The sequence below is a fragment of the Cydia fagiglandana genome, chromosome Z (genome assembly GCF_963556715.1).
Source record: "Cydia fagiglandana chromosome Z, ilCydFagi1.1, whole genome shotgun sequence".
Lineage (NCBI taxonomy): Eukaryota > Metazoa > Arthropoda > Insecta > Lepidoptera > Tortricidae > Cydia > Cydia fagiglandana.
This window is the reverse complement of record NC_085959.1, coordinates 40,904,163-40,919,340: the sequence shown is the minus strand read 5'-3', so window position 1 is coordinate 40,919,340 and position 15,178 is coordinate 40,904,163. Positions and strand designations below refer to the sequence as shown.

Genomic DNA, 15,178 nt, shown 5'->3' with positions numbered 1-15,178 from the left:
TATGTTTTCCCGTGTAAGTTTTCAAGTTCGATTTGTAGATTAGTCTTTTTACATAGGTAACCAACTTGTTAAAACAAACAGGAAGAAGCGTACAGGTATACATATACACGGTATTTTTAAAATACATAGTTAATTTTCTTTTTCTTTTGTATTTATATTCATGCAGCATAATTCAATAATGCTGCATATAGCTTTGTTGTAACCCGGGCATTATAAATCTAAGGGAAAATGCGCATTTTTGAGTTTTTACATGTTTTCCGAGCAAAGCTCGGCCTGTCAGATATTGGTACTGAAGTTCAATACCTTGATCGTACGATGCAGGAGGGATTATTTTAGGCTAATAATAATTATAAATAATTCAGCCTATATACGTCCCACTGCTGGGCACAGGCCTCCTCTCGAGCGCGAGAGGGCTTTGGGCTATAGTCCCCACGCTAGCCCAATGCGGATTGGGGACTTCACATACACCTTTGAACTTCTTCGCAGATGTATGCAGGTTTCCTCACGATGTTTTCCTTCACCGAAAAGCGACTGGTAAATATCAAATGATATTTCGTACATAAGTTCCGAAAAACTCATTGGTACGAGCCGGGGTTTGAACCCGCGACCTCCGGATTGCAAGTCGCACGCTCTTACCGCTAGGCCACCAGCGCTCTTGCTATTTTAGGCTAAGTGTAGGTTAATTTTATTTGTTTTTATTTTTAATAATTTTGGTATATTTTCATTAAAAAAAACATGAGTTAAATAAAACATCGTCAAAAACAAGTTAACACCACCTTAATTAAGTAACACCTGACTTTTGACACGCACATATCGGTTGCGCAACGGACACGTATAGTTTTCTATCGGGAGAAAGTTTAGGTATCGGAGAAATTGGCCCTGCGCGCGCGCCGAATCGCAATTCGATGAAGACGGCGCGGCGCGGAGCGGAATGAACGCTGTTATCTATAGTTTGGCAAACACAATTTGTCAATAAGAACAAAACTATACTCATCCCTTTGTTTTGGGTGCTCGCGTAAAACAAAGAAGTATGACTCTCTTTGTTTTTGAAATGAGACAATCTCTGTGACCAATCTATATACTTTGCTTTTTTGCAGCAGGAAAAGTTAGTTTGAAGATTGTTTACAATCTTGACGTGTCTTTTAATTGAAAAACGCTTTAGAAAAATAGTAACTATTACTCATTTAACCAAAAACATAATTGCTATACATATAATTGTTACATATTTGCTTCTATGTTCTTGTTTTTCAAAAAAAAAGACGTCAAGATTGTTTATCCTTTTTCTAATGCTAAAAAAACGAAGTTTAGAGTTGTCACTAATAGTGGTTTTGACCGAATATACGTACAGAATATTTGGTCACACTTGCGGCCAAGCATGTGTACATACATTTTGAGTTACATTTTGTTATTATAACTGGTTGCCTACAGAAAATGTTTGCTAAGATTCAAATTTTGATTGTGTCTATGTAGTTAGAGTAAAATCTAACCTATGATAAAAAATATATTTGCAATCCTCATTTATATCAACTTACCTAGAGACTAGAGGGAATGATTGCACTCAAACTTGTATACAATTTTCCTGCGTTTTCCGTCTACAACTCTAAGGATAGTATACTAATAACTTCAAAGACATGTATTGTTTTTAAATTGGCCATGACACACCTGTTACTTATTATGTTGTCAACAGTACCTCGGGCACGTGTTTGATAATACCGTTGTATCACAATTAGTTCGTTAATAAGCAAAAAAATCAATCCACCGATTAACAGGTGCCAGGCGCCCAGGTCTAACATTACTAAATTAACACGAAGAATTTCGTACATTGACCCGCCTGTTCCTATACCTATCGCACGGGCGTAATATTGCTGTACCGCTCGCACAGCGTCATTGACCGCCGTCATCATGAGCGGGTAAGCAACATAATTACGCGTGAGAGATAGAGATACGAACAGGCGTACGAAATTCTTCGTCCTTACTTTAAGTAGCGATGTATTGTCAGGGGTGCAAAACTCCTACTTTCGGGCATTATCAGCTCTATTCGGGTCAGCATTGCTCCGAGCAATCATTAAGGTTGGCATAATTGACGTCCCCTTGTGTTTAGCGACCACAGATAAGATAATGACCTAAATTTTGACAACCCTAAATAGCCGAAACGGATAGTACAATACATAAGACAGGGACAGCGTGATTCGTTCCTGAATCGTTGTCAAACTTCGGTTTTGCAGGAAGTTTCTTTTCTGTACGGTAGTGCTATTGTTATGTTATGACCCATCTGTGTTTGTTATTAAAATGTGTGTGTTGTATCAACACACCTCGTGACACATGTTTGATAATAAAGTTTAACAATAAATCCATATGAGTGGTTGTTTTGAAAAAACATTAATACATGCATTGTGTTCAATAATTAGGGAAGATTCAATTCTACATCTAACACTTAATTGAGACGTTACTGGCCATAGACTAGGAATCGTCTAGACCGAGTTTAGAGCAATTATTTCATGCAACCGATGATGCCGAAAATGCGGGGGTGCGCGTGACGAGGTCAGCGAAGTCCCGTGCCGTGATTGGTCCGTGCAATGCTCGGTCTGGAGGATGTTGTCTGTGTTACTGGCTGAAGGCTTGCCTGGATGCCTTTTGATATCTATTATGTTGAGAAAAGAAACACTTAACCCTTTGATCACCACGCCTATCGTGCGTGACGTATCGTGAACCTTACCACAATGCACGAAGGTTGATATTTGGCTGTAACCGGGCGCCTCAGTTGGGGTCTTCGGCGGTAAAATTGGTAAACTAGACTTTGTATCAAAACTACGCCACCTTCTATTAGAAAATCACTTCAAAACTACTTTTCCGACCTTTCGAATTAAGTGGTTTGCCTATAATATAATAACACCCTTTAAATATGAGCAATTGTGATGGATGAAAATAAACTACATAATTGCATCTTTCCAATCTGAAATCAGCGTTCTAGATACGTCATTACCGTTAAGTGACAATCAATCTTATTGCATTGACTTAAGGTCCAAGTTCAGTTACGAGTTTAGTAAATGCGCGGTCAGCATTTGCGTAATATACCTAGTTATCCAATATTTACATGCAAGTGTATATACTTGACCGAGATCGCCCGACGGTATCGGGGTTGCTATATCTCACTTTTACTTACATAGGGAAATAGTTTCAAAATTATACACTGTATACTTTTGATACGACCACGTATTGTAAGGGTAGCTAGTATTAGGCTCAAATGAATGAACTTTCATTCGTTTTACTATACTCGTATTAGCAATTCAATTATTCCTTTTACATATTACTTATTTGGCTTATATAATTATTTAAGGGAGACCTAAAATCACTTATCTCAAGTGATTCTAGGTCTCCCTTCTTCTCTCGTCTTTTCAATTCTGCCTTCCAGGATGTTTAGGAAAATAATGCATCGCATGAGGAAATTAAAAGACTGGCACAAGAAAGAAATGATTGGCGATTACTCCACCGACAAGAGCAAAGCTCTTAAATTATGATGATGATGATATTACTTATTCTTAGGCCATGTCAACATGATTGTTCACATGATGGTTCACGAGTCAAACAGGCCCCCAGGATTATGACATGACCTAGCGGTTAGATCTGCCATCTTTCCGCTCGTTGCTTGTGCGAAAATCTCGTTGTGACGTCACGGAACGGCGATGTCACGACTTGTGCCGTTATTCGACTTATGTCCAACATATGTTCACCTCACTACGGCAAAGCGTAACTGGGCCCACAGATTACCAGTTCGCCGGACGATATCAGCCAGTCAGTTAATCGCAAAACAGCTCCGAACAATTGACAAGCTTATATCGTCCGGCGAACTGATAATCTGTGGGCCCTTAAGTACTTAAGATATGATTTTAGCCAGTGTTGCCAGATGGTCACAAAAGTCACATTTTTCGTGACTTTTCGGCTTCTCGTGTGACATGTGCGTGACTTTCGATCATGAGGCAATTTTTGTGACTTTTTAAGCTAGTCGAATTTTGGACAAGTTTAATTCTGCAATTCGTATTATTTAGGAACGTAGTGAACGCACCCAAGTTGACACTTGCGCTGGCACTTTGACGTTACATCCACCATCATGTTTATTATAATAGTCGTGGTAAAATGAGACTTGTTACCTTGACATGACGGTGTTATTTAGTTTGATAGTATACCTAGTAGTTATCAATACGCCTCTGGCGGCCTCTGATTCGATCGGGCAATTTAATTGACTAATCTGAACGCCTTAAATCGGAGATTGACGCCAGTTTTATTTCTGATCAAATCAGTCGATTTGGTCATCCCGTCTGGATACCGCTTAAAAGCTCTCGTGATTGTTCAAAAACTGATAAGAAATTTGCTTTTTATCCACATGTGAGGCAAAGTAATCAAATGCATGCTGGTAGAATTGATTATTTTCAGGAAGTAAAATAGCAATAGATTTATGGTGATATTAGTGCCCCCTAAAGTGAAAAAAAGCCCCAAAACGAAAATACTCGCGTCACAAATTGGTATTCTTGCGCCCGCACTCATTTTATCGGTCATATCCGTCATAATCGGCGGTTTAATTCGACCAAATTGGCGTTTGCGTCCGCACGTCCTGATTCGATCGGGCAATTTAATCAGAGTGGCGAAAAATTGACTAGTCTGGATACGCCTTAAAATTCATGAAATCGATCACAAATAGCATTAAGTATTAAAATGTGTGTGTTTAGTGTAAAGTTAGTAGATTTTTTGTGAAATATGTCATTTTCTGAATTTTTCCTAACAAAATTGATTTAAAGTTGATCAAGCAGATCTTGTCAGTAGAAAAAGGCGACAAATTTAAATAATGTAGGCGCAAAAGGGATATCGTCTCATAGAAAATTTGAATTTCGTGCCTTTTTGTACTGACAAGATTTGCTTAACCAGCTATACCTACCCATTCAATAATATAAAAATGTGACTTAAGCAGTAAAAACGTGACTTTTAGGGAAACGAAACGTAACTTAGGACTCCAGAGCCCTGGCAACACTGATTTTAGCAGATCAAAGAATATTTCCTTTTTCACTACACCAGCTCGTAAAGATTCACTTTGTTCTTTACTAACAAGAGTGGCAGTTTTAGTAACAATGGAAGTGTTTTATTTTTTTCATCTATAATTTACATATAATTACCAGATCATACACAGCAAAACCAGATGTTATCGTAGTACAGATGTAGTGCATAATTATATTCCATCGTATTTTCACGGAAACGCACGAACGTGTCTTGCCATTTCAGTCGTCTCGGTACAAAAAGTACTGAGGTTTACTGAAGTAGGATGAAAAATACGAACGGTTCCGAGAAAATACGATGGAAAACAATTATGCACTACATCTGTATTTAAATTGACCAAAAAACTACAGTATTTTTACAAAATGCGGTAAAACATGTTTATTATATAACTCCAACACATAAATATTGATATAGGTACATATTTAGATTCCAGGAAAGTGATGTTACGAAAGTCGATGTCAAGCTATCAGCTGTGAATTAATGTATCTAACGATATTTTAACGTAGATTTAAAAAGAAAGGTCCCAGCGTTTGGTTACCGAATCGTTATTGATTGAATTTATGTTCTATTCCTTCCTTATAGCGCGTTTTTTTAGAATTAGAAAAAGACTACACGATTTTGACGTGATTCTTTAGGGTCTCTATTATTTCCCAAAAAGATTTAAGTCATAATGTATTTTTGTCCGCATTTTCGTTTGTCATAATTTATATGGTTCATAAACCCGTAACTTTTCAGTCTTGCCATAAAACAAACCTAACCTAACCTACCTATAATGTTAACCTTACGAAAATCCTGAAAAGTTAACAGTTTCAGTTTTATGACTAGTGATAATATGATAAACAATACATTATGACTTAAAACTTTAATATGTGAAACAAAGGGACCCCGTTTCTTTGCTCTCAACTGTTTTACAAACGGGCGTTTGGATATTTTGATTTATAGGTAATAGGTAGGAGCCTTTAAAAATTTGCTTTATAACTCTTAGAAAGTGCAAAGTGTCATTTCAACAGCTATAAACTCGTTGAATCGAATAAACAAATGTCAAGTTTATAACGCTCGTAACATTGCAACAATGATTCAGCGGCGATATCGTTACTAGGCCGCCGCGGAAGCTGCTGATAAAAACATGTGGCAGATCTAATTACATTTTAATAAATCGCTAGGCCAATATTACAGGGTTCTATGTTTCACTTTTGTCGAACTGAAATTTGAACATTGTCATTCAACTATCTTGATAATGTAACACAGAACCCTGCAATATTAGGCCAGCGAAATGTTGAAAGCAAAATGAGAATAGGTATTTTAGTTATATACAGTGTATCGCGATGAAAAATTGATTAATAAAAAAGATTATACCTATACAGGAAAATTTTGTACTTATACTAGAAATAACTGATTAAGTGATTAATCAAATGATCCTGAAAAATAACACCTTATAAAATAAAATGTGCAGTCGCATTGCGGTCAAAATACAGTAGCCATCAGATATATCGGAGCGTCCAAAGTGTTCACAATATCTGAGCAAGCACTTTAACGCCCTGACAATAGGGGTGTGTTCAGATATTTCCGAGCGCCTTAGCCGCTCTGATATATCTGATGGCGACTGTACAAATGCCGAAACAGACACATAATAGCAACAACTTGTTTGAGACCTCACATTCCGAGTGTGCATTTCTCAAATGACTTACGCGGTTATCACACTGATGCGAATTCACACGTCGGTGTGTGAGCGTGACAGCGCTATACGCAATGTCCAGCTCCGCATCGTGGAGACCGCCTTATGCAGTTGGTTTCAGCATTAAAGGTAAGCGGCCACCTGATATGAACCATCGCCCACACTGTTAACGGACAGTTCTTAACCTTATTACAAAAGGCATAAGGTCCACCGATGGACAGTTAAGAGTGTTGCTGTTTGAGAGAGAGATGGCAGCCCTTGCTTTACTATGAGCGCTCGACTTGATGACTAACTTCCAGACGCCACGATCATATCAGCTGGACGTTCACCTTTATACTCAGTTAAAAAGATCTTGATCTTACCTTAATCTTGTCCCGCTTATTCCGAAGAATGATGCCGTCGTTCTCAATGTAATCCGGCACCTCCTTCCGCCCAGAAAAGTTGAAGACCACCGACGTGGCGGCGGGCGCCGGCACTCGCCCCCTCCTCGCGGCCGCTGGACTGCCCCCCCTTATCCAGGACTTCACGTCTCCATTTTCCTTTGGCTCCTTTTTTTCCACGTCCAAACTCTTCCACGTCTTAAGAGTTTTCCTTTCCACGTGACCGTTTAGCTCGGGAGTTTTGAGCTCAGGTGTTTTTATCTCGATCGCTTCGATTTTAGGTTCCGGGGTAACCTCGCGGGGCGGCGTAAGGCTTCTTATGACCTCTTTTATTTCTTCGGGCGGAGAGCGAGGTATAGGCTCGACTAACGCCGAGGGCGTTTCTTTCTTCTCTTTAGGCGTTTCAGGTTCCGCTATGGGTGAAGGTGGAGGAGTTACGATGCGGGGAACTTCTATTTTGTCTATGTCTTCTGGCAGAGGGGCGGGAGTGGACACGGAGCGCTCGAGCGTCGGAGCAGGCATGGGTCTGATGACGCCAACGCGGCGCGGAGAAGGCGATAGCCTCGCTCGACCAAGCAGCACTGGGTTTGAAGCGGACACTAAGGGTAAATGCGATCCGCGCTTGGGAGCCTCGAAAGAATACCTCACTGTTGAACCGGCTTGTGCTATCCCGTCTAAAGCAGCTTTAGAGACCGTTTTAGTCGCTTGTGGGCTCTCTGGCTCCTCTATCATGGACACATCATTGATTGGGCTAGGCGAGCGGTCTTTAGGCTCTGGAGTGGAGCTCGTCAAGCCCCGCAATACGGCTGAAACCCGCGCCGCGGGGGCCGTTCGCCGAGTCGGGGCGGATTCGAACTTCCTGAGCGTAGATTTGACGACATCGGGCGGAGGGCGTTCGGTTTCGCGTAGTAAAGGAGCGGGACGGCGCGGCGGGCGCGCATTCCGTACAGCCGGCGGACGCGGAGCGATAGGCGGCGGCGGAGGCGGGGACGGAGGCGGTTCCTCGCGCTCCAAGCGGCTTAGAGCATCAACTGAGCGGGCGCGTTTAACGGAATCGCGACGCGGCGGTATCGCGGCAGGGCAAGCGGGCGCTAACGACACAGGGCGCTGTCGCTGCGGGCGGGGCGCGGGCGGGGGACGTTCATCTAACAAATGCTCGAGAGAGGCAGCTCGTCTAAGTACTGATGGTCTACGCCTCGGGGCGTCCCTCAGCGCTAGCGACAGGTATCGGGATTTGAGTCGCTTGACGATGCCAGGCCCGTAGCGGAGCTCCTCGTCTTCTTCCGGTGGCGGCGCGGGCGGGGGTGCGGGGGCGGACGGCGGCACGGGGCGGGAGCGCGCCGCGCGCCGTTGGAGAAGCTCGCGCTTCCATTGAGGCAGCACCCCGTTGGACATGCCTGGGAGATGTTATATCACTATAGTGTCTATACATGAAATTCAAAATAAGTAGTGTAAAATGGGTCACTATGACAGGTGTCCGACTAGCAGCGATCACCATTATCACCAATTGTGTTTTTTAGAAAAAAACCTCGCCGTGATCTTATACATATATGCATCTCTTTTATTGACATGGAATCTAGGTCGTTTTACATGTAAGCTTGGTCACAGTGAGTACAGTCGCGTACATTACATAAAATTGTATCACCTAAAAAATGACACCCCATATATCAGCTGAATAACTTCACTGAATAAACTGACGACTCTCACTATTAGCACACAAACGAAAGTTTTAAGACGTTTACTAAGCAATCAGAAATCAGTCTCGGAGTGTTTTAGCTAATGTGCGAATACCTACACATAACTCATGTCATGTGTCAGTTAAACAAATGCTTCTCGCTGATGGCCTCTAGTCGGGCACCTGCTTAACATTAAAAAACTAAATGTAAATAAATGTCATAGGTATACGAAGAAAACGTGACCAAGACCTCTAGTGCTTAGAGCTGGGATCGAACCAGCGCCCTCTGCTATCGCGGCAGGTGTCTAAGCCCCTCGGCAGGCCTATGGAACTCTCCGCGCGAGCTCAGATTTATACCTACGAATCTACTCCCGTTCACGGTAGAAAAGCAAGCCAGTTGGTTGCCACACGCGCTCACGTACGCACGTCACCGCGCGCCGCACTGTAAATTTTTACGATAGTTATAAGCTACGTAGTAGGTACCTACCTACTATTGAATTTCATTAATTAAACATGTAGTGTTTATTATGTATGACAAATGTATCGTTTTAGATATCTATCTATTTGAAATAGGTAGCAATTTTTTTATTTATTTTGGTAAATGTTTATTTTAACGTCAGTAGGTTAACTTTATACCGGAAAGTGTCTACTCATTTTTGCTCTGGTTAACTTATAATTAATTACCTGTATTCATGGCGTTTCTATTATTTTTCTTTATTGTGTAACATTAATCTCCATCTGGGGGCCCATTTTTGAATTTCGATCGCTCGATTTCGTCACTCGGAAATCGGTGGAAAACGGCGAAATGCTAGTAGTGGAGATATAAGCGAAATCGAGTAGACGAAATAAAAAAATCGGACCCCTGGTTTTAAATTACACGAAGTTTAAAACTAATTCTTACTGGGATTATTGCGCGGTTTATAAAACGGCGTAAACACAGTGGTTACTGCAGGGACATATGACCTTTTAAAATTACTATTTCGCAAACACTAACGCATCATTGGAATATTTGGTATAATTTAAATTTTAGCTTTCCTTTTATTTCACTCCGCTGTTTAAGTAGGTATTTATTTATCATTTCTACACGTCAGCAACCCTAGCGTTGTGCCGGTGCGCGCGGTGCGGGGAGCGGCGCGTTGAAGGTCACTCCATTGTATTTTTGTGTAGGTATCAAAACGGTAGGCATTTGCGTTTTGTTTGAGAGATAAGTATCTGTTCGTAAGAACTATTATATAATCTGTGCCCTCGGCTTATTTACGGGTCGTATATGACATTTATTTCGATTTGAAAATGACATAGTAGTGTTTTTGCTTGAAATAACACAATATAAATATGAAAAAATCATTTCTAATAATTAATTATTTATTATTATTATTTGTGAGAAGCAGGCAGGCAGTTGAAATAACTGATAATGCCTGTATCTAGAGCCATCAATCGAGTTTTCAGTGTTGAGTAGAGTTTGCATTGTGCTTGTCTAGTTTATTCTTTAATTCATTGACACTTTGGGCCGATACTACGTCCTCTGGGAGATTGTTCCAAGCTTTGACCACTCTGTCGCTAAAGAAGTGTCTATGAGGATTATTGTTGGACCTGCGGGACATCAGCTTAATTATGCGATTTAAAACCGAAGTAATCCCATAAGTGGCTCCGTACACAAAGTTTTGTAACGAGCACTAAAAATAGCCTATTAAGACATGCATTATTAAGTTATTACTAATTGTTGAAAGCGAAAATTGTTGACAACAACATGTCAACTGGCTTTACGGTGACAAAGGAAAGCTTTAACGTAAGCCAGTTCATAGAGGCATGTTAAACTTGTGAGTAGTTGTGAAGTTAACTACTTGGTTCCGTCACACAGGCGCGTTTTCCAGGCGGGGCGTGAGCGTTTTATATGTAAAAGCGGCGCGCCCCGCTCACGCGCCGCAGCGTTGAGGTGCAGTGCGTTCTTCTGCGACTCATACTCATCAATTTGTTTTGTTTTGTTAAAAATAACAATTCAATAACAATCATATCCGCGATGTCATTGTTATTGAATGATGCAAATTATAATAATAAATAAAATCGTTTATTTCAGATCATTGATCCATAGCGTTATTAGTACCTTTTTGGCGCAACCTCCCGGCGACGCCATTTTCCATAGCGCTGACTAGACGTCGACGCTCAAAAGACTCTAAAGGGGCCCACAGATTACCAGTCCGCCGGACGATATCGGCCTGTCAGTTAAACGCAAAATTTGACAGCTCTGAACAACTGAGAGGCTGATATCGTCCGGCGAACTGGTAATCTTTGGGCACCTTACTGTGGGGTGGCAGTGAAAGTTTGCTGACCCCATGGGCTAGGCTAGGCGACCGTCCAGTTCGAACGTAAGGGTTCATCCTCATACTACGGCATCCCGTATCATTTTCCTATGAAAAAGTGTGACAAGGGGCGAGACGGGGTGAGGTCCTTGGCCTATGTTATGGCGGATGTGGATAGTAAACTCACCGAAGTCCTGCGAGGAGTCCAAAATGGTCTCCACCATCATCTTGACACGGCCCCGGCTACGCGGCTGGGTGACAAGCGAAAACAAATATAAGCGACATGTTGCAAATAAAATAACGCAACGAAAAATGTGGCCGAAATCATCTGAAATGTGCAAACCCGTTTTCAATGTTGCAGTTTATTAAAAATTAGAATTGGTAGCTACCCTAAGTACCATCACGCTCCGCGATTATTGCGTCATTTAGGGTCCTAATTAAATTGGTCATTCAATACTTACGCTATAGAATTTCCAATTTAGCAAGAACTCTACGTGGCATAACAATCCCGTGTGGTGACTGTACATACATAACTTCGCCTTAACTAATGTAAGGACGCTAAGCACGAAGAATTTCGTACATTGAACCGCCTATTCCTACAGATGTAGTGAACAATCCTTTGCCATCGTAGTTTCTCGGAAACGTTCGTATTTGCGGGATGCGGATGTCGACCAAGTCGATAACAGGAACGTATTAGCGGCGCCGCCGGCCTAGTAATTCCTCATTAATGTCATTATATATAACGAAATCGTCTAGATCTCGAAAAGTCTGCCAAGTTACTGTTTATTAAATAAACGCACCTATATTCTTGCTCAAATACTAATAGGTCAGGAAATGAATGCTCAAAAAACGTTGTAGAGGGAAATGCTAGGAACACAATTTTTGACTCTGTAACTTTGTTTAGACTAGTTAGGAGGTGAACATATCAAAAGTCCCCGGCTGTAGCCCCGGTGCTGCGGGGTAGAGGGGGGTAAGAAGGTCGAATTTTTCGGTGTTTCATTGATATCTTGGAAACTTTGCATCTTAGCGACATGACTACTAAGACAAACCGAAAGCTCATAAAATTAGTTACAAGTTTTATCTAGTCAAGTTTTTCGATATCTTGAATAGTTTTTGAGATACCCGCTCTTGAAAGTTTATTTAGGGATTTTAATTTTATCTTGATATCTACATCAGTGATGCTGTTAGGCCATGTTTGGTATTATTTTCGTATAAATCGGGGGTGCTGAATTCATTTATGGTATCACATTGACACTATTCCGAAGTAAAACCAAAATTAAAAAAAAATATATTTTTAAAAATCCTACTTCACGCTTAAACCGCTGAACCAATTTCGTTGAAATATGGTATAGAAATAGTTTCAGTCTCGACACAGGACATAGGATGGTTTTTATAACCAAAAGCATCTTTTGAGGATGTGAAAAGTGGGGTGGAAGTTTGTATGAGGAGTCAATAATCGCTGAACCGGTTTAGGTGAAATTTAGGATGGTATACATCTGTGATTTAGATGAAAATGATACCTAACATGACTTCAAACTTTACCTTAAGCAGTATTTACCTCAGGAATTGAGTTTCGTCGACGAAGTTGAATTCCCCCCATACTCCATTTCACAACTTTAAAGGATGATTATTGAGATAAAAAGTATCTTATGTCCTGTCTTGGGACTCGAAATATCTGTATACCAAATTACAATTAAATCGGTTGAGCGGTTTAAGCGTGAAGAGGAATAAAAAAAAAAGGTATTTGTTTAAAGTTTATATGTTTTTTCTAAGGAATGGTGTCAATGTGATACAAAAAATGAATTCAGCACCCCCGATTTATACGAAAATGATACCAAACACGGCCTAGCAGCTTCACTAATGTAGATATCAAGATACAATTGAAAGCCCTAAAAAACTTTCAAGAGCGGATATCTCAAAAACTATTCAAGATATCGAAAAACTTGACTGAATAAAACTTGCAACAAATTTTATCAGCTTTTGGTTTGTCTCAGTAGTCATGTCGCTAAGACGCAAAGTTTCCAAGATATTAGTGAAAAACCGAAAAATGAGACCTTCTTTCCCCCCTCTCCCCCCCAGCACCGGGGCTACGGCCGGGGACTTTTGATATGTTCACCTCCTAACTAGTCCAAATAAAGTTAAGGAGTCATAAATTGTGTTCCTAGCATTTCCCTCTATAACTTCTTATTTCTTGGGCTATAAACGTTTCGTTTTTTATATAAAAAATGCTAAAAATTTAATATTTGACGTTTTTAAGTACTAAATCTTAAATTTGACATGTCAATAAATTTGCATTCGCAACATCCCTGAATGACACTGCGCAAGCGAGACAGCGATATAAATATGCGCGTGAGATAGAGATAGGAATAGGCGGGTCAATGTACGAAATTCCTCGTGCTAAGCACTTGCATTTTTTTACTTAGCCTTGCCTGTCTTAGGCTATATAAAAAAACTTTGAAATAGTAATAATAAAGTGTCTTATTAATCTATGTATAATATTCCATACTAATAATATTATAAATGCCAAAGTAACTCTGTCTGTTTGCCTCTTCACACTTTAACCATTGAACCGATTCAGATGAAATATTACATAGGACATAGGATAGTTTTCATCCCAGAAATCCAATAAGGGGTTCAAAAGAGGGTGAAAATTACTATGGGATTATTATATGGATACTAATTCTATGCAGACAAAGTCGCGGGCAAAAGCTAGTTTACATATCCTCCTAAGCCAAGAGTTATTTTTGCAGTTTTGATTTTGGAACCTTCTTTTATTCTATTATAGTTCTAAATTCGATTGGATTTCGTCCTCTTAAAAGGACATTGGGAATAGGAGGTTATAAGTGGATGTAACAAATGCTTCATAAACATGTATTAATTGATGAGTGTATCCTGTTATAGTGTATTTATAGACCAAACTAGCACAACTGGCATTTTTATGTGGTTAATATTTATATTAATTTTCCTGGTTAGACGGTAAAGACAATACTGAAAACTGTAGCGTCTGTAGTACACTTGATTCAATGAAATCGGGCCACATTGTGAGAAATCTCTACTAATATTATAAATGCAAAAGTGTGTCGGTCTGTTACCTCTTCAAGCTTAAATCGCTGAACTGATTTACCCTCTAGCCGCCCGCCCATATGTCAAACCTAGCCAAGCAAAATGGAATTTTATTTTGTCAACACAAAGTTCAAATTAGAATGGAACAGGAGACCTTTTTATAGGTCTCTGGGCGGCTAGAGGTTAGACAAAATTTGGTATGGAAATAGTATGGACCCGAGAAAGGACATAGGGTTGTTTTTGTTAATCATCATCATTCCACACAGACGAAGTTGTGGGCAGAAGCTAGTTATATCATGAATGTGATATTATGTCTGTTACTTCTTCATTCTCAAACTTGTAAACCAATTAAATTGGAATTTGGTATCAAGATAGTTTGAGGCCCGGGGAAGGACATATGGGGTAGAAGCTAGTTATCTAAAATTATGTACATATTTCAGAATAAATTTTAATTTTAAAGATTATGTAAGGTGTGTGAAGCGCTTTAGCAGGAGAATTGTCTTGTTTTGTCAGAAAATGTAAGCGCTAGAATTCGCACAGCACATTTAGGCAACAATTTAATTTTTTTTACATGTTCAAGTTTTTATTAAGCATGTGGTACCCAAGAGGTTGCACATGGAGCCAGAGGAGAGCTCGAATAAGATGGGAGGATGAACTCAAACTCACAGCGGGCCCGAACTGGAGAATAGTGGCACGACAGACCCCAATGGAAAGAGCTGCAGGTGGCCTTTGCCAAGCAGCACACTGAGCTTAGAGACATACTCTAACTCAGAATAAAAGGGCTTAATAGATAGATAGATGTAGATCAAGAATATAGTAACATTAGTTCTATAAGTAAATTTGTACAGCATATTATATAGCATTTGGATAGATGCAATCCAATATGAACAAAGAAAATTTAGAAATTAAGCCTTGATGATAGACAGTCATGACAATAATGTAACTTTTGTATTTGAGCTTGTCTTTGTAAAAACTATAGATTACCCTTCTTATAACTTGTGTGGTTTAGTATAAAATAGGTATGTAAATATTTTTTGAAATA

The 15,178-nt window shown here is 40.0% G+C and overlaps 1 protein-coding gene across 1 annotated transcript in view; it reads right to left on the bottom strand.

Annotated features, from left to right (window-relative positions):
- LOC134678136 (serine/arginine repetitive matrix protein 1) overlaps positions 1-15,178 on the bottom strand; it is a 52,797-nt gene that overhangs the window by 36,946 nt on the left and 673 nt on the right. Inside the window, exons 2-3 of the mRNA XM_063536587.1 lie at positions 11,261-11,324; positions 7,084-8,498 (exon numbers count right to left, since the gene is read on the bottom strand). Coding sequence (XP_063392657.1) covers positions 7,084-8,498; positions 11,261-11,300 — 1,455 coding nt within the window. The 5' untranslated portion in view covers positions 11,301-11,324. The remainder of the gene's footprint in view (positions 1-7,083; positions 8,499-11,260; positions 11,325-15,178) is intronic.